The sequence below is a fragment of the Narcine bancroftii genome, chromosome 6 (genome assembly GCF_036971445.1).
Source record: "Narcine bancroftii isolate sNarBan1 chromosome 6, sNarBan1.hap1, whole genome shotgun sequence".
Classification (NCBI taxonomy): Eukaryota; Metazoa; Chordata; class Chondrichthyes; order Torpediniformes; family Narcinidae; genus Narcine; species Narcine bancroftii.
In genome coordinates, this window is record NC_091474.1 from 35,093,483 (window position 1) to 35,115,599 (window position 22,117).

The 22,117-nt window shown below is 43.7% G+C and overlaps 1 protein-coding gene across 1 annotated transcript in view; it reads left to right on the plus strand.

Annotated features, from left to right (window-relative positions):
- The first annotated feature begins 873 nt into the window (after positions 1-873).
- Positions 874-22,117, plus strand: part of fam210b (family with sequence similarity 210 member B) — a 52,531-nt gene continuing 31,287 nt past the window's right edge. The window contains exon 1 of the mRNA XM_069884610.1: positions 874-1,208. Within this exon, the coding sequence (XP_069740711.1) occupies positions 999-1,208 (210 nt within the window). The 5' untranslated portion in view covers positions 874-998. The remainder of the gene's footprint in view (positions 1,209-22,117) is intronic.

The following is a 22,117-nucleotide window of genomic DNA, read 5'->3' on the forward strand; positions in this document are numbered from 1 at the left end:
AATTGGGAGACTCAAACTGTGTCCTAGGGAGACTCAAACTTCTCCCAGCAATGTGAATGGTGCCAGGGATCCCTTTGAGTCTGAGGAGGGGATGCTACATTTCTAAAGGAAGCCTTGAGGACATCATCGTAGTGCCGCTTTTCCCTTGCTAGAAATCTCCTGTGGTGATGGGGCTTGAGAGTAGAGGGTCCGGTGCTCGTTCCGGGAGGTTGGTCATGAACCCGATCACACCTTGAAGCTGGACACGTTGGTTCGAGGGAAGACACTGTGTGTGTGTGCGTGGACTTTAGGAAGGCAGGCGTGGTTGGTCGGTCTCCAGTGCTTTGAGGTGCCTCCCAGAAAGGGGTCCACGTCGCTGCAGCCCTCACTGGTGCCTCGGAGCTTGATGTTCGCGATCCCGACTGGCAGCTGCCCTTCGGACGGCCCAAGAGAAGCAGCCTGTTTCGCGAGTTGTCACCCAAACGAGCAACTGGAGGGAGTGAATACCTTCCCCGTGACCGGGCAAACCAATGCCAGGCGGGAAACAAAATGCGGATGAGTTCATTCCTGGAGACTCTTCTGTTGCGCGCTCGGGGCTCCTGAACGACGCTGCAGTTTGTCTGGCAGGAAAGCTTTTGTTGGGCCTTGACGGGACCAAGTGTCCCTGTATTTCCAAGGTCAGTGCCGTGCTGCTGTTGCAACAGGACGCCAGGCTTCGTCCTTGAGGCGAGAGAATGCAGATCGGGTGCACCGAAGGTAAGAATGCTCCGGACTTTCGTGACCCACTGTCGGGATCTCGGGGGGTGGGGGAGTTTGCCACGTCAATCAGCAGAGATCCCGGCCAATGGGGCAGCTGGTTGTAAATTTCCATGTGGGTGGGACTGGTGTGAAACTGACAACAGCTGAATCACGCGGAGCGGTGAGCGGAGAGAGAGAGAGAGAGAGAGAGAGAGAGGGGGGAAAGACCCCGCTCCACTTGCCTGGGACCTGCGTGCACCGGACAGGAGAGCAGGCAGACCATGCTCGCACACTCTTTCCTGCCGTCCGGACCCTGCCTGATGTTGCAGAAGTGTTCGGCGAGAGGAGCCCGCGCCTGTTGGGGCGGCGCAGCTGTCAGACGGGGAGCTTGCACCGCCGGAGGGGAGCCCAACAGCCGAGCCCGCAGCCAGCCCCCGGCCACGGGCAGATGGCCGGACGCCCGCCTCGGGGCATTGAGAGGACTGTGCACGGTGAGAAAACCAGTGGCAGCTTTCTAACCTTCAGATCCGAATCTCCCCCCCGCGCCCCCGCGCCCCCGCCGCTGCCCGTGGTCCAGATCGGGGTCCGCTGGCCACCCTGAACCAACTCTTTGCTAAGACGTGCACCCGGACGGTGGAAAGTTGTTCTGTAAATAAGCGGAGCCAGACGTGTGTTCCCAACAATTTCCAGTTTGCTTGGAGCTGCTCGCCTTTCAGCTGTTTCAGAAATAAGGTTCAAGTAACAAAGGGCAACTTATAAAGCAGGATCACGCCTCGCCTGAGTTCCTTGGTATCTAGTCGATGTCAAGTGTTTCGCATGAGCTGGTCCAAGGTCAACAGGGAGCCGGTTATGTATGTCTGCTTGGCGGTGTATAAGGGGACAGTCTGGGGACATCTCACCGATTCACCGAGAGTTGAGGTGTGTTTAAAGTGAGGCGTGTCTGTTTGCAAATAAGATGTGGTTCATTGCTTTAAAAAAAAATAGAACCAAACTATTTCTAGAAGAAATGAACAAATCCAAACATTGTGCTGGAAAATAGTGATATAATTTTGAGGAATTATTCGATTTGGTGTCTTGGATTTAAGATCTGAAATCAGTATCAGCTGTAGATATCTGGAGGACAGCATGCAAATCCTATGCTTTGCATTAAATCCTCACAGCAGAGAGAGAGGCAGTTCCTTGCTACCCACCACCTGATTATGGGAAACGTTTCACTCCAATACAGTGCTGGTTTTTAGATTATTGTAGTGAAGCTTTGTCACGGAGGTTACCTGAGACACATTTATGACCCCAGAGCTTACAGAGGGAAAGAAAAATGCACTGAACAAAAATGATAATTACTCAATTACTGAAGGATGGCAGATCAGGCACCTACTGACCAATAAAGAATCCTTATCCCTGGATTAAAAGATGCAAAATGAATACCTTGAAGATTATTAAAGTGCTTAGTTTGAAGGAACTTAGTTTTCTGGAAATGGATTCATACTTCACGGAGGATAGAAGTGTTATAGTCATCTGATGAGTAAATCAGAGTAGAGCATAATTTGGTTTGAGAGAATAATCCAGTAATTTTATTGAGTTCATATTTTTACCTGAAATGCAACAAAGCAGTCTGGAAAATACTGAAATTAATTATATCTTTCAGTTTTCATAGATGTAACAACAAAGTAATAATTCATTAATCAAAAATTAATTTAATTTAACTAGTTTTGTGAAGTACATTGCTGTTATAATTTCACTTAATATAGTGCAGAAGTGACTTCACAATCTATTACATTGCCACCAAAAGGAAATCTGTGCTCCAGCAACAAAGTGATATAATGTCTTTCTTGCTTAAAAAATCCTTTGATGGCTTTTAAAAAAAATCTCATTTATTTATATTACTTGTTCATTTTGCTGACCCAGATTTTCAGTGTCCTTTCTTTGTATTGAGGATTATTAATGACATCATTCAACTGAAGACAGGTAATTCCACATGAAATTTGTGGCCCATGAAATTGATCTCTGCCACCGAGAAAATTGTGGTGTTGGGGGTCTGAGTTTAAACAGAAACTATTAGTCAGCTGTAATGTGCTGCATCTCGGTAACCCAGGATTGGAGGATAAATCAGGGCAGAGTACTCCGTCTTAAATCCCTTTTGGAGTTTGAAATGAATGGATTTGTGAACCTAATGTCTGCAGGCTAAATACATGGATTACTTTCTACATTGTGTCATGGGATTGATGCAGTTGGCTGAAGAAGGCCTAGGTATCATCGTGAATATTTGAAGGGTCCTGGCTTTGGTTCAATACACAAAAATGCTGGAGCAACTCAGCAAGTCACACAGCATTCCTTGTGCAGCAAAGAAATGTAACCAGCATTTTGGGCCTGTGCCCTTCATCAAGATATGAGCAAAAAACAGGCCAGGTGCCTGAATAAAGTAGTTGGGGGGAGGTGTGTATGTGTGGGGTGGAGAGGAAGGACCACAGGCAAGAGGTTATGGATATGGGTGGAAGTGCAGAAGTTTTTAAAAAAAGCTGGGAAGTGATGAGGGAGGCATCTCTGAATGGAGAGAGAAGGGGATTGGAAGCTGCAGGAAAGGAGCCAGAGATGTAGGGAGAGAGATGGAGTGGGGGGGGGGGGGGGGGAGGGGGGAGAGAGGAAGGAACAACGAAAGCACGGGATGAGGTAGATGACCCCTGCAGATTCACCAGTGAAGTGTTGTTTCACTTGGAATGGATGAGAGAGGCTCGGATGTAGCATTTCCACTTTAAATACACCTAAATTGTGGCTTTAAGTCACGAATGGTAATACCCTTCACTGCAAAGTTCAATCAGAGACTTGTATAGCATACAAGCACTTATTCTATGCAATCATAATTTTATAACCACCCCCCAATATTTCCATCTACTCCTCTGACATTTTACCATTCTACTATACACAAGGGGCAAGTTGCAGTGATCTATTAACCAACCAGCCGTGAGATCCAGAAGGAGACCAGCAGACATCCACATAGTCATGAGAAGAATGTGCAAACTGCGTGCAAACTGCATGCAAACAGTCCTAATGGACAGGATTGAACCCAAGTCACTGGAGCTGTGAGGCTGCACCACTGCGCTGACCCGACCTGGTCAAGCCCCAGTGTGAGTGCAGTAACGTGCTTGGATGATAGATCAGGACAAACAAATGGCACAAAATGGAGCAAGATGGGTGACAAAGTGACTGTAACCTTGCCCATGACAGGAACATTGCAACAGTTTATGGCCAGTGATGGCGAAGGTTCTAGCTGTTGTTGCATGTGAACAATCCAATATGACTGATGAAAAAGTTGATAATTTCTCAGGTGAGAATTTTCCCCTCCCCACAACCCACACTGACACAGCACCACTGATCTGGGTTTGAATCCAGCATTGTCTGTCATGAGTTTGTACCTTCTCCCCGTGTCTGTGTGGGTTTCCTCTGGGTGCTGCAGTTTCTTCCCACCCTTAAAAACCTACAGACCAATTGGGTGTAATTGGGCGGTGCAGCTTCACGGGCCAGAAGGCCTGTTGGGTTTAAATTTAAAATTTGAATCCTGTCTTTGGCACAGGAGTGGTTCCACGTGGTTACATTATCCTCTTTGCCAGGCTGAAGGAAAGAACAGCACAGATGGAGGAGGGGTGTGTTTATTTGGGGAATCAGAAACCTCTTGTGCTGAAGCACATTGCTTGGCCCAGTAGGTTTGTTTACTGCTTTGTGACAGCATGCAAAAATCCCTGTGGCATTGCATGCAGTAAATCATGCAATACACCATTTCCGAAACAGAATGCTGACAACTGTGTAGTGTTCCCTGAAGTGCCTTAATTGGGAAAAGTTGGATTTTGCTGAATTCAGCTAAAGCCCTAACTTTTGCAGATTTAAGTGTCAAATTAATACCTTAACGAGAGGATGAAAATAAAGGCAAACAATTTTATTGCAAATGTTTAGAATTAATGCCTGAAATGTGCCATTTAAAAATACCTTCTTACATCAGAGTATTTGTTTTGATGGTCTGGCTGAGGGGAAACATCTTATTTCCTCACAGTAGTTGAAGTGACATTCTAGGTTTGCATTCCTGTTTGTATTTGTATATCCTGGTGCATCTCTGTGTGAATCACTTTGAGGTAATGTAGATCAGAAGTCGTCATTCTTCTGGGTTCACCCCTCCCTCCCGACTGTGGAAAAGTATTGCTTTATGTTCCCTTACTAGAATGGTATTGGTTCTCAACTTCATAGTAGTGTCCGCTCTAAGTTTGTTACAATACTTTCACAAGAGTCAAAGGTGACGTGGATCCTTATTTTGCTCTGTGGATTGAAGATATAACCGAGCTGGCGCTTCGGTACCATATTTTGAATGAAACATTAATTTCAGTCCTGCATATGACATTTCGGTGGATCCTAAGGGAAGTTTTTTGAGATTTGAGACTCGCTCAAATATCACCAGGAAAATGGATTGGGTTATGTTGTATTTTTTTTTTGTCAATGCTTGTTAGAAACAAATTGGGTGTTGTGCTACATTATAGGCATAACTTTACTTGATGGGTGGAGGGTAACTTTATTGACTATAAATTTTGCCCACCTGCATATTGGTGGAACAATACCTTGCACTGGGTGGCATGGTTCATGTCATGGTTAGTGCAGTCAGCTCTGGGGTTTGAATCTGATGCTGTCTGTAAGGAGTTTACACGTTCTCCCTGTGCTTGCGTGGGTTTCCTTTGGGTGCTCTGGTTTCCTCTCCCTTCCCCCTCTCCCCCTTTAAAAAGTACCAGATTGCAGGTTAATTGGGTGTAATTGGACAGCATGGGCTCGGGGGCTGAAAGGGCCTGTTTTTTTTAAAAAAAAATTCCGACTCGGTAGTCTCCAACCAGATGGCATCACCGTCAACCTCCAGTTTCCATTACCACCTCCTGCCTCCCCTGGACTTTCCCTTTCTTCAGCCCTCTTCCCTTCCTTTTCCCATCATCAGAGAATTCATTATTAACTCTGCTCCTCCTTCCTCCTGCCACCTTTTTATTCAGACCTGCCTGACTGTAGACTGACAAAGGGCTCAGGCCCGAAATGCTGACTGCCTTTTCCTTCCAAAGGATGATGTGTATGTGTGACCTGCTGAGTTTATCTAGCACTTTTGTGTTGCAGTAGAACCCAGCATCAGCAGACCCCCTCGTTTACCTTTATTGGCTATAAAGTGCTTTAGGATATCCTGAGGTTGTGAAATTAACTATGCAAATTGAAGGGGAGAAATGTGTGCAGATATTGCTGTGAGCATTAAATAGCCCTGATAATGTGTTTCTTGCATAATGTTGCTAGATAGTTATACAATGTTAGGCTGTGCAACAGCATGACATTTGGCCTTGGATAAACACAAAAATGGGAACACTTGAATCTCAAAGGGCCTATAGCAAAGCTGGAAAGCTGCTCTAAACTTCCCAGCTCATTCATTTTCAGCTGTGTGTGAACTGAAAGGACAAAGCTTCCTTTACGATTTCTGAAGCAGTTCTAGTTACTTTTTTGCCACCGACTTCCTGACAAGATCTCAAACCGAGCCTGCCTCATTGAAGCATGATAAATCCTGCAGCACCTTTCTAAAAAAGACCAGGTGGGATTTAATTGTTCCAGTACCCTGGCTAGTTTTCACCTCTCCAATAATTTACTTTGCAAGCATATTACCTGTTCTCAGGGTGTTGTCATTTTGGTCAAGGGATTTTGCTGGACTCTAATCAGATTTTGTGTTTCCTTTGTTGAAGTAACTGGATTTCAAAAGGATGTAGGGGGAGTGAAGGAACATTCACCAGGTGGATTCCTAAGATGTTTGCTTGTGGGGAGATTGCGTCAGCTTGATCTGCTGTTCGGTGGTGTTTGGAAGATTGAGAGGTGACTTTATTAAAAAGCACAGAATTCTCACAGGACTAAGGGGCACAAATTGAAAAAGTGAAGTAAACCATTTAAAAGTGATTGAAATGTCATCATTCAGAGGACAGTGTGTTGTCGAGACCAGGGCTTCAGTGCTGCTCTGGCACCTCATGGGGCCGCCCCGGCACCTCCTTGTCATTGTTTTTGGTGATCCGGCACCTTAAAAACAAAAAAAAATTAGCACTGCCCCCATGCTCAAGACTCGGTTATCTTTCTTTGGCTTGGCTTCGCGGACGAAGATTTATGGAGGGGGTAAATGTCCACGTCAGCTGCAGGCTCGTTTGTGGCTGACAAGTCCGATGCGGGACAGGCAGACACGGTTGCAAGGGAAAATTGGTGGGTTGGGGTTGGGTTTTTCCTCCTTTGTCTTTTGTCAGTGAGGTGGGCTCTGCGGTCTTCTTCAAAGGAGGTTGCTGCCCGCCGAACGGTGAGGCGCCAAGATGCACGGTTTGAGGCGAGATCAGCCCACTGGCGGTGGTCAATGTGGCAGGCACCAAGAGATTGGATCTTCTAGAGATGAAGGGTTAGTGCATGAAAAGAATGTGGGGTAGAAGATCAGCAGAGTTGGCTTGAGGGACTGAATGGCTGACCTCCCCGTGCTCATATTTCTTAGGAATGGCTTTGGAAATGTGAAGGAGTGAAAAGTGATGGATAAATATAAGCGTTCTTTTCTTAAAGAAGGGTGCATCTTGGATCATCAGAAAAGTTAACTTCCTGCTTTGGATAGGAAACGTCTGGGATGTCTCATTGGAAATGAGCCCAACTTCAGTTGAAATGTGTTTTCTGAAAATCCAAGGTTGTTTGATAACCTTCATGGTCCTTACCACCGTGTGATGATGATAGATCTGCGAGCCTGCCAAAGTAAAACATTAATCTGGCAACTGAAACGAAATAATCAGTGAACCAAACTCTCGCTGAACCAAACTGCGATTGTGATGAAAAAACACATTGGGTGAGATTTTACACCTTCAATAAGTGAGTCTCCTTGCAGTTGTGTGTGACCTAATTTGGTACCACAGAGATCGTCTTAAAAGGTCAAGGAATAAGTTTGCTTTAGGTTATGGCAGAAAGCTGCTTGCTGAGGCGTATCATTTGGCTATAATTGGTCTGATAACAGGATTAAGGGTGTTACAAAACTGGGCTGGTGTTTAGCGTGCAATATGTTGCTACAGCTTGCATTTGGTGGCAGGGGTAGCACAGTGTTTAAGGCATTGATGAGACCTAGGCTTCTCCATCATTTTAACAAATCCAATGTCTGCATTAAGATTATAACAAAGAAATACGAATTTTGTAAATTTTGGGTAGATGACAATAAACTAATCTTGAAGACCCAAAGGCATTTGTACCATGTCTGGATCTTGAGACTCCCCTCTGCCAGAGCTAAAATGCTTGATTAGACTCAGGAATGAATTCTTTACTGCCATTATTAGACTCCTAAATGAACTTCCCATCAGTAAAATAGCCTTCACTTTGTTTTGTGCTCAGTGGTTTTCAAACTTTTTCTTTCCACTCACATACCACTTTCAGTGAGCCCTATGCCATAGGTGCTCTGTGATTAATAAGGGATTGCTTAAGGTGGTATGTGAGTGGAAAAAAGTTTGAGAACCACTGTGCTAACTGATTTTTCTCTGGAATGGTTTTAAATGGCTGTACTATGTGAGTTGTCAAGCTAGATTGCTCGCAAGACAAACTTTCTCACTGCACCTTGGTATATGTGACTATAAACTTGAATGGCAACTGATGGCTGGGTAGGAAAGAAAAAGGAGCATGGCCTGGCTGTATCATCAGGAAGACTCGAGGCCGATAATGATAATTGGTGGTGGTACTTTCAGGGATTTGCTTTCTCTTGAGAATGTATTTTTGTCAGCTGACTTCTGCCTCTTGCAGCTGCATCTGCAAGAGGTCAAGTAAATAGCTCCAACTCACTTCCTGCAAATTCTTCAGATGATCACTCTGTTTGAATTTTAGAAAAATATAAATGTATGTTTTCTTTCCCTTCTCTTGAAGGAATCTGCCATCTTTGTTTGTTTAGTTAATGTGAGGATACAAGATTCCCACATGTAGATATCTCATTTATTCTTGGGTCTCTGACATGCTGGGTAGAAAATGAGACCATAACATTCACTGTCTCTACCTGCTGTCTGATTGTTATGAGCCCGTGGATCAGAACGTTGAGTCAAACACAGCCCTCATTGTCATGTAATGATCTTCACTAACGAACTGATGCTTTGTTATTATATTTGAGTTATATTCTACAGTATTAGGGCTTTTGGTCCACTGTCTTGATGAACTCTTCTAGCCCAAAACCACTCATTTCCTCCCACTGATGCTGCTCGACCCACTGGGTTCCTCCAGCAGATTGTGTTTTGGTTCATATCCCAGAATCTGCAGTCTCTCGTGTGATTGCTTTGGTCTGCTGAGTCTGTGTCAACCACTAGACGTCCATTTACACTGATCCTTTTTTAAAAAAAAATTCTGCCCACGTATATTCTACCAGTTGCCTGTAGCTCACACCAAGACACAAGAGCAACTTGTCCGTGAACTACTCTTTGCAGACGATGCCGCTTTAGTTGCCCATTCAGAGCCAGCTCTTCAGCGCTTGACGTCCTGTTTTGCGGAAACTGCAATGTTTGGCCTGGAAGTCAGCCTGAAGAAAACTGAGGTCCTCCATCAGCCAGCTCCCCACCATGACCACCAGCCCCCCCCACATCTCCATTGAGCACACTGAACTCAAAACGGTCAACCAGTTTACCTATCTCAGCTGCACCATTTCATCTGATTCAAGGATTGACAAAGAGATGGACAACAGACTCGCCAAGGCAAATAGCGCCTTTGGAAGACTACACAAAAGAGTCTGGAAAAACAACCAACTGAAAAACCTCACAAAGATTAGCGTATACAGAGCCGTTGTCATACCCACACTCCTGTTCAGCTCTGAATCATGGGTCCTCTACTGGCATCACCTACGGCTCCTAGAACGCTTCCACCAGCGTTGGCTCCGCTCCATCCTCAACATTCATTGAGCGACTTCATCCCTAACATCGAAGTACTCGAGATGGCAGAGGCCGACAGCATCGAATCCACGCTGCTGAAGATCCAACTGCGCTGGGTGGGTCACGTCTCCAGAATGGAGGACCATCGCCTTCCCAAGATCGTGTTATATGGCGAGCTCTCCACTGGCCACCGTGACAGAGGTCCACCAAAGAAGAGGTACAAAGACTGCCTAAAGAAATCTCTTGGTGCCTGCCACATTGACCACTGCCAGTGGGCTGATATCGCCTCAAATCGTGCATCTTGGCGCCTCACAGTTCGGCAGGCAGCAACCTCCTTTGAAGAAGACCGCAGAGCCCACCTCACTGACAAAAGACAAAGGAGGAAAAACCCAACACCAACCCACCAATTTTCCGCTGCAACCGTGTCTGCCTGTCCTGCATCGGACTTGTCAGCCACAAACGAGCCTGCAGCTGACGTGGACATTTACCCCTCCATGAATCTTCGTCTGCGAAGCCAAGCCAAAAAAAACAACAAACAGCTAGTCGACCAACCCACGGGTAACTGGAGCACCTGGCCGATATCCTCATGGTCCCAGGGAAAAAATGGACATTGACAGCATGGGTGATAGGATTGAACTCTGTTCACTGAAACTGTGTGGAAACGCCTCTTTATGCCATTGTGCTGTCGTTATTATTAAGGAAACCCTTGTTGCTCACTGCAATCAACATTTCAGAATGGAATAAGAATACCTTGAGCCTTTCCTTCGCTGCATTTCCTGCATAACACACATCAATATACCATGGAAAATTTTTGCCTCGCTGTACTTAACACTCATGGTTAAAGCCTTAATTTTAAAGATGAGATTGTAAATTGCTGACAGTTATTGTTAAGGGAATTGGGATTCAAGATTTGATGGCGGGTACATTCCAAGTCTTATCCATTTAGCCAATTATCCATTGCAAATATGATGATAATACAGGTGGCGGCGCAAAGGGACATTATTAGCAGTCCTCGGGGTGGCCAGATCTTGCTTTTGTTGTGAACATTCTGTTTTATGAAGTCCATTAATTTAATTATAATGCTGTACCACAGTTAATCTGTCGAGGATGAATTGAGGCATACAGTTCAAAGCTTTGTTGGACTACAAGATCTGGCAAACTCTTCACACTTGGCCACCCAAATAAAAGGATTACCAATTAGGCTAAATAAGCAATGCAGTTGAAACATCTCTTCGTTGAGATATGATTAGATGCCTGTCAATGTTCTGGGACCTAAAAAAGGATTTCTTTAATATTAACAACTGGTTAAACAGTGGATTCCAATGAACACAGCAGGAACTGAAAAAGCTATTCTAGTTTGCAGCTTTAGAACAAGCTAGAATAAACTCTTAACCAAAGATGAAATAGAATCTGGGACAGCTCATAAAATTGACAAGCAATCCAAAGTTTAAAGAAGTTTCTGCAGAGCTGTATGGTCCAAGAACAAATAATAACTGTACCATTAAAGAATGCATCCCATGAACATTTAGCATTAAACGTCAAGTGACTCATTTGTTCACACAAGCTTTGTTGTGCATAAATGGTGAATGTTGGAAGACTAATCGTAATGGGCACTAACAAATTGCCTGTGGAAACACAGAATGTTGGAGCCGTTCTGCCAAAAAAAATCAAATCCGATAAATGGGGACTTGAAAAATGTCATAGCTACTGCAAGGATTAGCTGCTTGCAAATAACCTGCCCTGTACCTTAGAGTAAAGCTCCAATGACTTCATTGGCCTTGTGAACTCTCCCTCCATTCACCACCAATACATCTCTTTTAATTATCCAAGGGATTTGGATTGTTTATTTTTCAAAACCTGTATGTTCTTTTACATTTCCAGCAGTCAGCCTGAAGAAAATGTACATTTTAACTTTGCAGGCGTATTAATTTCAAAAGAGTATCAAGGGCTGGAACTTGAATTGGCTTCACTTACTTCATACAGCAGAACAAATTTTGAAGAGGTGGCTTACAAATGAAGTTTTCTCAAAGTGGACCAGGGGTGATTGATGCAGACTGATTTCTCCCCTGAGAATTCAGTAAAGCGCTCACTGACGAGTCTGCCTGGTTGTTTTTCAAAGTGTGTTTCGCTGATAGTTTGTGTTTTTTTTAAAAAAAAGCATAAAGGAGTCGGCATGGGCATTCCCCGGCACCTATAACAATAGGAAAAAAAGAAGCAAAGGTGATTCCCACAGAGACACTGAGTGTGATGGATTTGCCTTCAGTGTACCCGCAGTCTCACAGACTCCTGTTCAAATCATTGATGACTTGAACTCCAAACATCCAAACATCTGATACAATGAGAAAGCCTTCGGTGCCCAAAGCGTTTCTGGAGCCCTACTTGCCATCAGCACCCTCTCGAATTCTAGTTCCAATACCTGGTTCCTATTAGCTAGTCTCCAGCAGTCCGCAACCCTTGTGGGTCCTTTGACTGCATGTCACCAGCAGTCTGAAGCCTGTGTGAGTCCGTCAGCTGTGTCAACAACAGGCCATTCAGCCTGTGTAGGTTAGTCAGCTGCTGACCCACGCTTCTGTGTCACCTTCCCTCCTTGGTTGCTCCCATGCTTCTACTTCTCAATGGTAGGGGGCAGGGGAGTTTACCCCATTTCTAATGCCCTGTGCTGGTCCTCATAGTATGCTGCCCAGCCATCTTGGGCACAAACATCCATGGCTTCAGGACTTTTTTTTTTAAAAAAAAAGTTCACTTCTTGAACAGGGCCTTTGGAACCTATATGGAGCTTGTTGATGTCAGGACTTGGCAATAGGACCGTGCAGACTAGCACTGTGTCTCTGCATCTCACTCACCTGGGTCTGCACCACTGGTAGAGCTGCCATCATTTAGCAGCTCCAGCAGACCCACCCTTATTTTTTAAAACTGGCCACGTTTGAAGAATTATGCATAGTTTTGGTCTATAGAACCAAAAGAGACCATCGACCTGCTCTGCCATTCGAGTCATGGCTGATGTAATCTTCCTTTAATTTTCCTGCCTTCTCCCCATAATCTTTGACACCCTTACTAATCAAGAATGTATAAGCCTCCCCTTTAAATATACTCAATGACTTTCCTTCCACAGCCATATGTGGCAACAAATTCCATTGATTCTGGCAGAAGAAATTTCTCCTCTGTTCTCAAGAAGCTTCCTTTTATTCTGAGGCTGTGCACTCACTACTGGAAACATCTCCATGTGCACTCTATCCAGCTCTTCAATATTTGATGTGTTTCAATAAAATCCCCTCTCATCCTTCTAAACTCTAGCGAGTACAGGAAGAGTCATCCAACACTCCTCATGTGCCTTCCTTACTACTGACTCTAACTGCAAGTTAACTCTTAGGGAATCCTGCTCCAGGATGCCCAAGTTCCTTTGAACCTCTGCTTTCTGACTTTTCTACCCATTTAGAAAATGGGCTATGCCTTGATTCTTTCTGCCAGAGTGCATGACCATACCCTACAAATACTGTTTCCCAACCTGTCCAAATCCCTCTGCTTTCACCAGGCCCTACTTATCCTGGAAGGGATATGCTTTCGTTAGAGGAAATGCAATACGGAGAGATTGGATAGCTCGACTGATATTTACTGAGTTTAGAACAATGAGAGGATATGTCTTTGCAGAGCTTGGCATGCCAGACGCAGAGGATATTTCTCCTGTAGTGCTATCAATTAAACCCAACAGACCAGGTCGAGATTAATAGGCTTTAATCCTTTTAAACTTACAGGTATATCTTGCATGCAGTTGGCCCAATTCCAAGGAATCCTGAAGGGGGAGGAGTTACAGCATCAGGGGAGGAGTTACAGCATCAGGGGAGGAGTTACAGCATCAGGAGAGGAGTTACAGCATCAGGGGAGGAGTTACAGCATCAGGGGAGGAGTTACAGCATCAGGGGAGGAGTTACAGCATCAGGGGAGGAGTTACAGCATCAGGGGAGGAGTTACAGCATCAGGGGAGGAGTTACAGCATCAGGGGAGGAGTTACAGCATCAGGGGAGGAGTTACAGCATCAGGGGAGGAGTTACAGCATCAGGGGAGGAGTTACAGCATCAGGGGAGGAGTTACAGCATCAGGGGAGGAGTTACAGCATCAGGGGAGGAGTTACAGCATCAGGGGAGGAGTTACAGCATCAGGGGAGGAGTTACAGCATCAGGGGAGGAGTTACAGCATCAGGGGAGGAGTTACAGCATCAGGGGAGGAGTTACAGCATCAGGGGAGGAGTTACAGCATCAGGGGAGGAGTTACAGCATCAGGGGAGGAGTTACAGCATCAGGGGAGGAGTTACAGCATCAGGGGAGGAGTTACAGCATCAGGGGAGGAGTTACAGCATCAGGGGAGGAGTTACAGCATCAGGGGAGGAGTTACAGCATCAGGGGAGGAGTTACAGCATCAGGGGAGGAGTTACAGCATCAGGGGAGGAGTTACAGCATCAGGGGAGGAGTTACAGCATCAGGGGAGGAGTTACAGCATCAGGGGAGGGCAAATCAGTACAATGCATGAATTACAGTGTTCCACCACATTGGTCCAGAGAAGCAGGAATCACTATCTTGGAGTACAAGGTAAAATATTTTGGGGCTAAGGCTGGGAAAATGGTATTAAGGTACTGTACATGCTTAACCGTGGTGGCACTGAGTGCTCAAAAGGACCCAGTGGCATACTCTGTTTTTACTGTTTCCAGTGTTACAACGGGATCTTAAACACCTACCTGAGAGGCAGGGAAGAGTTAATGTCTTGGTACAAAAACCCCCTTAGAAACATTACCATACCTGACTGAAGGCCCAGGCCTGAAAGGTTGGTCACCCTTTACTTCCTATGGATGCTCCATGACCTGCTAAGTTTCTCCAGCATGTTTGTGTATTGGACTCGCGCGCGCCCCCCCCCCCCCCCCCCCCCCCCAAGCATCTGCAGACTTTCTTGTTTAACTCATGAGAAACATTAGCCTAGTTTATGAACTTGCATTTCTGAAATGGGAATTGGGGCCCACTCAATAGCCATCAGAAATAATCTCATCCCAATGGACGATTCCACTACCCCCTAAACTTGAACTCTCTTTCAACATTAAGACATTCAGAAAAGAAAACTTTTCAACATAATCCCCGGTGTCTGCAGACTTTCCTGTTTAACTCTAAAGCTTATTTGCGGACTATTTTAATGAATATGGATAAACTGCTGAATAACTTCCTGGCTTGTCGTTCTTTGATACAGAGTGTAAAATAAGTGTTTATTGCTGACTAACATTGAAAAGAAAACCCATTCAAAGTCCATTTATAGTGAATGAAACTCTTTGAGTTGCACTTGTGTAGTAAAGGGATACACTTGGATTAGTTAGTTACTCCTGGGTAAAGTAAAAGCATGAAATTAGCTTTCCTGAATGCAGAGATCAATTTCTGAGGGACTGTGGCGACTAATAGTGGCTGTTCATTGAAAAGGCTTGACAGTCAGGCCATTGCAATACCCAAAGATTTAACGTTTTTGCCTTGATTGGTACGGCATAGCCTGGAGACTGACTCATCCTGCATGTAGACTAGAGGCTTGAAATTCCAAAAGCAACCTGAATGTAGTAATGAGTATAACTGCTTGTCTCAGGACTATCATTAGAGCAGATTCTGTGTATTATTATCCTGTTGGTTTCTAAGCAGCAGCGTATGATGACATGATCAGACACCATGTCATGGCTTAAATATGAACTAATGAATATTTCCAGTATTTCTGATTTATCCTTTGGCAACAGAGGGACATTTTCCTTTGAAAGCAATTTTTAAAATGATTTTATCTTGAACTTTTTATCCTTATTTATCTTAAATTAATAATGCTTCTCTCAACCAGCTTCATTTATTTGGTTGTCATTAATCCCATGGATGAACTGTATTTGTTTAGAGTAGATTTACAGTTTTTGCACCCTTGTTAAATGTCTCTGAAACTTTTGGTAAAAGAATGACCAAATACATCAGTAACAAAAGTGAAAAATTGGGGCTTGGAATTTCAATTGCAGGGAATTCCTGTTCCTTCTTTGAAATAGGAAGCTTTGAAATGACCTCACGTTACCTTCCCAGATCATGTCGATAGCTGACACAAGTGTTTATTAAAGCGATAATTTTTTTTTTGGAGCTCATAATGAATCTCATTAAATTTCAACTGGAGAATGCATCAGGAGAATATTTTTATATCTGAGAAATGTGCTCTGGTTTACTCACATCCCAAGATGTGGGTAATAAAGACAGTTTTTAGTTCATAGGAAAGAGCATTAAGAACTGGGACAGCTGTGCAAGACCTTGCTGGGAATATTGTGTGCAGTTCTGGCCACTACTCTAGAGAAAGAATTCTGGAAAGAATGCAGAAGAGATTCATCAATGTTTTGCCTGCAACCTGGGCTCCTACTGTTCTCTCTTAGGGCCAGCATGGTTAGAATAGCAGTTAGCGCAATGCTGTTACAGCACCAGTGATGAGGTTTCAAATCCCACGCTATCTGTAATGAGTTTCTATGTTCTCCCCATGTCTGCAAGGGTTTCCTCCGGGTGCTCCGGTTTCCTCCCATTTTCAAAATGTACCAGGTTAGTCAATTGGGTGTAACTGGGAGGCATGGTATTGTGGGCCAAAAGGGCCTGTTACTGCACTGCATATCTAAATTTAACTTTTTTTTAAATTAAAAATTGAATTGCAGGGAAAGATGTACAGGTTGGGATTGTTCTCACTGGAGCACAGGAGGCTGAAGGGTAATCTCACAGGTGTACTAAATTATGAGGGGCATTGATAGAGTAGGTAGTCACAGTCTTGTTCAAAGAATGAGTGAGTCTAAAAGGAAAAGATGTAGGTTTAAGAATAGAGTGGGAATATTTTGAAAGAAGGACAAGGTTTCTCATGGAGGGTGGTGTGAATATGGAACAGCTACTATAGGAGGTAGTAGAGGGAAGGGCAATCATAGCGTTTACAAAGCATTTGGACAGGCACATGGGTAGGAGCGGAATAAAACAGTGGAAAATGGGTCAAGTATAGATGGGCACCTCGATCAGTGTGAATGAGTTGGGCCAAGGGATCTGTGTGGCTCTCTGACCCAAATTTGTGCAGGTGAAAATATTTAAGATATTTTAATCATTATAATGGCACCGATTTCTTCAGAGTGAGCGTGGTCTCATCAATTCTTCCCAGATGTTATCACGCACAGTTGGCAAATGACAGCAGCCAATTTGTGTCTGAGTTGTGGGAGGGAATCCGAGCACGTAGTGGTCACGTGGAGAACGTGGACACTCCACACAGAGGGTGCTGATGATCAGGATTGAATCTGGGTTACTGGAACTGTCAGGCAGCTGGTCTACTTGGTGTACCACTGTGCTGAAACTCACCTTACTCCCCCCCCACCCACCAAAATGTGCTCGAGAAAAGCTGAAATAATAAATCTGAATTTTCAAAGGAACTTCTAATTCTCGAGATGCTCCTTCCATTTACTTCCTTTCTACTCTGCTCAGCTCAGAATTGTTAAGTGTGGATCAAAGCTGGAAGTGAATTGAATATTCAAAGATAAAATGTCTTGAGCATTAAACAAAGCTGCATCTGTGGAATAAAGCAGAATGAAGCTGTAGAAACTCAGCTTGAGGGCTCAGGCCCAAATGTTTTTTATACAGCACAACTGCGATTATCCAAACTGGTCGGAATTTTCAGGTAACTGGTGCTTTTCTAAAAACAACCCAGTAGCAACAGCAAATCACTTGTATCAATGTTTAAACAACAACAAACAACAAGGGAAGGATTTTTAAGCAGGAAATAATGTTTAATTCTCAACAAAAAAAAACCTGAACAAAATGAGATGAATCCAACAACTCGAAATTTGACTCTTGAGTTTTTTCCCCAAAATTCCAAAACAATTTTCAACCTGTGACGTCAGTTCGGCTCTGGAAAATTTTTTCAGCTAACTGAGGATTTTTGATTGTTTCGGATATCCTCAATGATCCAAAATTTTTTGGATAAATGAGGTTTTCTGATTTTTTTTTTTTCTCTGAAATCCTCAATTATCTGAAATTTTTTTGGAGACAAACAGATGTTCAGATTTTTGGATAATTTCGGATAATTGTACTCTATATCTTTGACTCCTGTGGATGCTACAGGACCTGCCGAATTCTTCCGGCAGTTTTGTGTATTTACTAAAATCGCAGCTTCTGCAGACTTTCTTGTTTCACTGAATTTAGACGAGACTGCCTGTTGATTGGAGTCCAGCCTGTGTCATATCAGATGTGGGGAGTCTTTGAAAATACTAATTGGTTCATGCATGTGCAATCCAGAAGGCAAGGATTAGGGTGTGGACAGACATATTTGCTGGAAGCAAGCAGTGGAGGGACTGTTTCAGGGAGCTGTGATACAAGAGCAGTGTGTGGCCGGCTCCCTGCCAGCTGTTTAATGGAGGTACACAACTCGTGAGCAATCCTTGTTATGTTACATTCCAGCACGATTGTTAAAACAAACCTTTCAAGGACAGGATTGCTTTGATCATGTTCCAGGATACAGTGCTTATTTAAAGTTTAGAATTACTCATCTAAATAGTTACCAGTCAAGTACTGTGGCATCTTGCACTATACACATTTTTTTAACCCTTGACATAACTTCTGCCATTGACTTTCAGCAGATCACTGCTGAAATTTCTTAGTTTTGTATCTGGCATGCACCTGATTTTTTTGGGGTATATTTTCAGCATTAGTGACCACCTGTTCATCTGCCCATTCCCCAAACTCTGCATTTCTGTACCTCAACTCTCTATCATCTGTCTCTCCTTCATCCTGTTAAGATGCTTCTTAAAATCTACTTGTGACCAAGCATTTATTAACTAGTGTTGAGTCTCTGTGGCATATTGTAGGACTTGCTTGATATTTTGTGTGAAGCTCTTAGAAGTATTTGCCATGAAGCTAGCCCCTCTGTTCTCACTGGGTATTGTAAGGTAAAACATCATGAGATGGGAATGTGTAGGGAGTTACCCTGTACAAGGCTGTAACAAGAAGGGGAGGTGTCCTTGTACTCCTGTTAGGTAAAACATCATGAGATGGGAATGTACAGGGCTGTAACAAGATGTGAATGCATCCTTGTACTTACAAGATAAGAGAGACATTGATGGATTGAGAGGCAGGAAGCTAGCAGGGAAAGGATAGCAACAGTTTTAGTCATTGGACAAGTAATGATATGATGATGTTCTAAGCACATATCCAAGGGTATAAAAAATCACCATTTTGCTGATAACGGCAGAATGCATTCTCCGACTAACATGTTTAGTCGCAAGTGTTACAATCCGGTAATAAAGAACAAAGAACCCTGATTTCGACTCAGCCTGGTGTTTGTCTCACTCATTCATGAACAAAGCAGACCTAACAGTATCCAGGAATTCCTGGTCATACCTCATGGATCTACATTGGAAATTCACTGTATTCACCGAAGCCAGCTCTCGTGAGAGGTTGGCCATACCTGCCAAAGGCGCTATTTTCCATAGATAGGCCCCAACCTACTTTCACCCTAACAGCATAATTTTCATATTTACACATTTAAAATAAAAAAACATTTTGGTTGTATGTGTAGTGGCAGCCTGGGGGTGAGGTGGGGGGGGGGGGGAAGGTGGGGCGTGGGGCTCCATGTTCGAATCGTCCATGTAACGTTGGCTGACCACGAGTTCCGAGGGCCCGCGCTGAGATGGCGCAGGACCCCCTCCACCTCGGGGACGAAGCCCGCGGGCTGAGAAATGCGTCAGAATTGACTTAAAAAGTGGTCCACAGAGAGATTAAAACATAGTTACAACGTGAATCAGTGTTTTCCTTTGCAGCTCTGCCTTAAAAGGCACCACCGTAGGTACAGATGGCCATAAATCGCATAGGTTGTAAGTCAGGGACTGTTCCTTGTTACAATGCCATACTCTTCATTCGTGTGATGTAGCATCATGTTTATGCACACAGTAAAATGACTGATCAATCCATCACATTTGCCAATTTGATACAATATCTTAAAGAACCAAATGACTGATAATCTTCAAAGAAATATTGATAAATCAAATGTTTGGGCTTTCTCTGCCTTTAGTACAAGAAGAGTAACCCTCCCTCTCAGTTCCAATATTCCCACTCCCCCTTGATGACTTCTGTGTCTAACAATCTATCGATAGTTTGGAGAGACAGCATGGTTAATGGGCCCTCCAGCCCAGGAGCATGCACTGCCCACTTACACCTATAAGAGCAATTAACTTGCTAATGCTGTACATCTTTGAAACATGAGAGGAAACCAGAGCACCCAGAAGAAATCCATGCAGTCACACACTCCTTTTGGACAGCTGCTGATTCGAACCCAGATCGCTACCACTGCAATAGTGTTGTGCAAACTGTGCTGCCCCATCCATAATCCTAAATATTCAATGACTCAGCTTCCTTGGCCTTCTGTGGCACTCCATCGAAGTCGTTTGCAAGAGGAGGTGTCTTAAGAAAGCAGCCTCCATCATTAAGGACCCTCTACACTGATCCCATCAGGAAGGAGGGGCAGGAGCCTGAAGATGAACACCCAGGGGTACAAAATCTTCTTTCCCAAAATGGTTTCTTCCCATCTGCCACCAGATTTCTGAATGAACAACAAATCACAGATACAACCTCACTTTCTCTTTTTTTAAAACACAAAATTTATTTATTTTTAGATGTAATTTATGGCAATATTTATGATGGGCTCTATCAATAACCACAGAGTCGTAGGCTGCAGGATCAATAGGCTTTAATGCACACAAGACTTTGGCTGGCCCGGGGATCCAAGTACAGGGCTGCTGGAAAGGGGAAGGTATCGCGACCTTTATGGCCAGGGCAAAAGGGGAGGAGACTTAAGGGATGAGCCATTAGTGGGTGGACCAGCCTCATGTATACAGTAACTGTTAAGGGCTATACAATGGAGGAAAACATATCCGTGCAAATTACACCTGTAATGCTGCCGAGAAACAACGAATTTCGTGGCGTGACAATAAATTCTGTTGAGTGAAGACATTTCTCCACATCACCGTGCGCAATATCCTGCTACCAGAGCTTCCAAGACCTCCTCCCTGCATCCTCTCTGTCAAGCCTTCTAAGCATTTCATATAAATGTATTTTTGTTGCTCTAATGAACCAAATGAACCAAATCTCACCTTGCAAAACAGCTGCCATCCCAAGATTCTGGTACCTGTACTTCCTATTAGACAAATAAGTCTATTTTTAGGATGACAGGCACTTTTTCAGACTTGTTTCTTTCTCTTATTTTGCCTTGGGCTTTATACAGTGCTTTCCTCAAATGGTTTTCTCAGTGCCTTGTAGCAAAGCAATCACCAATGCATATGAGATTATTGTGATCGCTGGGTCCCACCAGGAGTCCTTGACTTTCTCACTTTCTTACCATTTTGCACTTGGGGTGTTGACGTCCTGTCAGTTGTTTGGGAATGAGTCAATTAACCTTGTGTACATCCATATGATGAGGCATTAAAACAAGGTGTAAGAAGATGACAAAATTTTGACTGTTCCTTCCACAGGCAGAGAAATGTCACCTGATGGCACAGTGAAACATTTTAGTAACCAAAGAGGGAAAACTTTCCTTTGAAAACACAATCTAGATGTTTTTGTTTGAGCATGCAATTCTAAATATTGTATTATTCACAAAATTTATTCTCCACCCCCCCCCCCCCCCCACCCCAACAAAAAATAACAGGCAGAAGCTATGTACTTATAGATTCAGGGACAATGTTTTCTCTGCTAATATCAAACTATTGAACTATTGAACTTTTTTAATTTTTATATATATCTATCTATATCTATATCTATCTATATATAGATATAGATATAGATAGATATAGATCTAGATATAGATATATCTATCTATATCTATCTATATATAGATAGATATAGATATAGATCTAGATATATCTAGATATGTAAAACAGAAAGTCTCTTCCCATTCTTTGTTTCATATCCATACACTTTCATAACTGTACATGGTTAGATTAATTTCTATTTACACCATTACCACTACTGTGGTACCTTGTAGTTACCTCCCCTCGCTTTCAGTCCCTCAATGACCAGTAATGGAAGGACTCCAGACTGTGGTCTTTCCCCACTGTGCCCTCACTTTGGCTGCGCCAAGCCTCACTGCTCCCCTCAGCACGTATCCCTACAACCTGGAATGTGCCTGTCTGCAATATTTCTGTACCCGATTATCTATGTGCTGAAAGAATAACAGGTTTTGGACATCCTCTAATTTGTGTTAGCTGTTAGTTTGGGGCCAGTAAAACCTCCTACTGTCAGACTGACCCTCCCCAAATATGCCCAAAAGGAGATGAAAATTAAAGAAAACTGCAGATATCTGATCTGGAATATGAGCTCGGTTTCTCTTTGAAATGAGACCGATGCTAAGTGCTTACAGCATTTTCATCTTTTTCGGGCCAGAAGGCAGATTACTGCCCCCGCTCCTATGTTCATTGGCTTTCTTTGGACTAATAATTACTTGGAAAG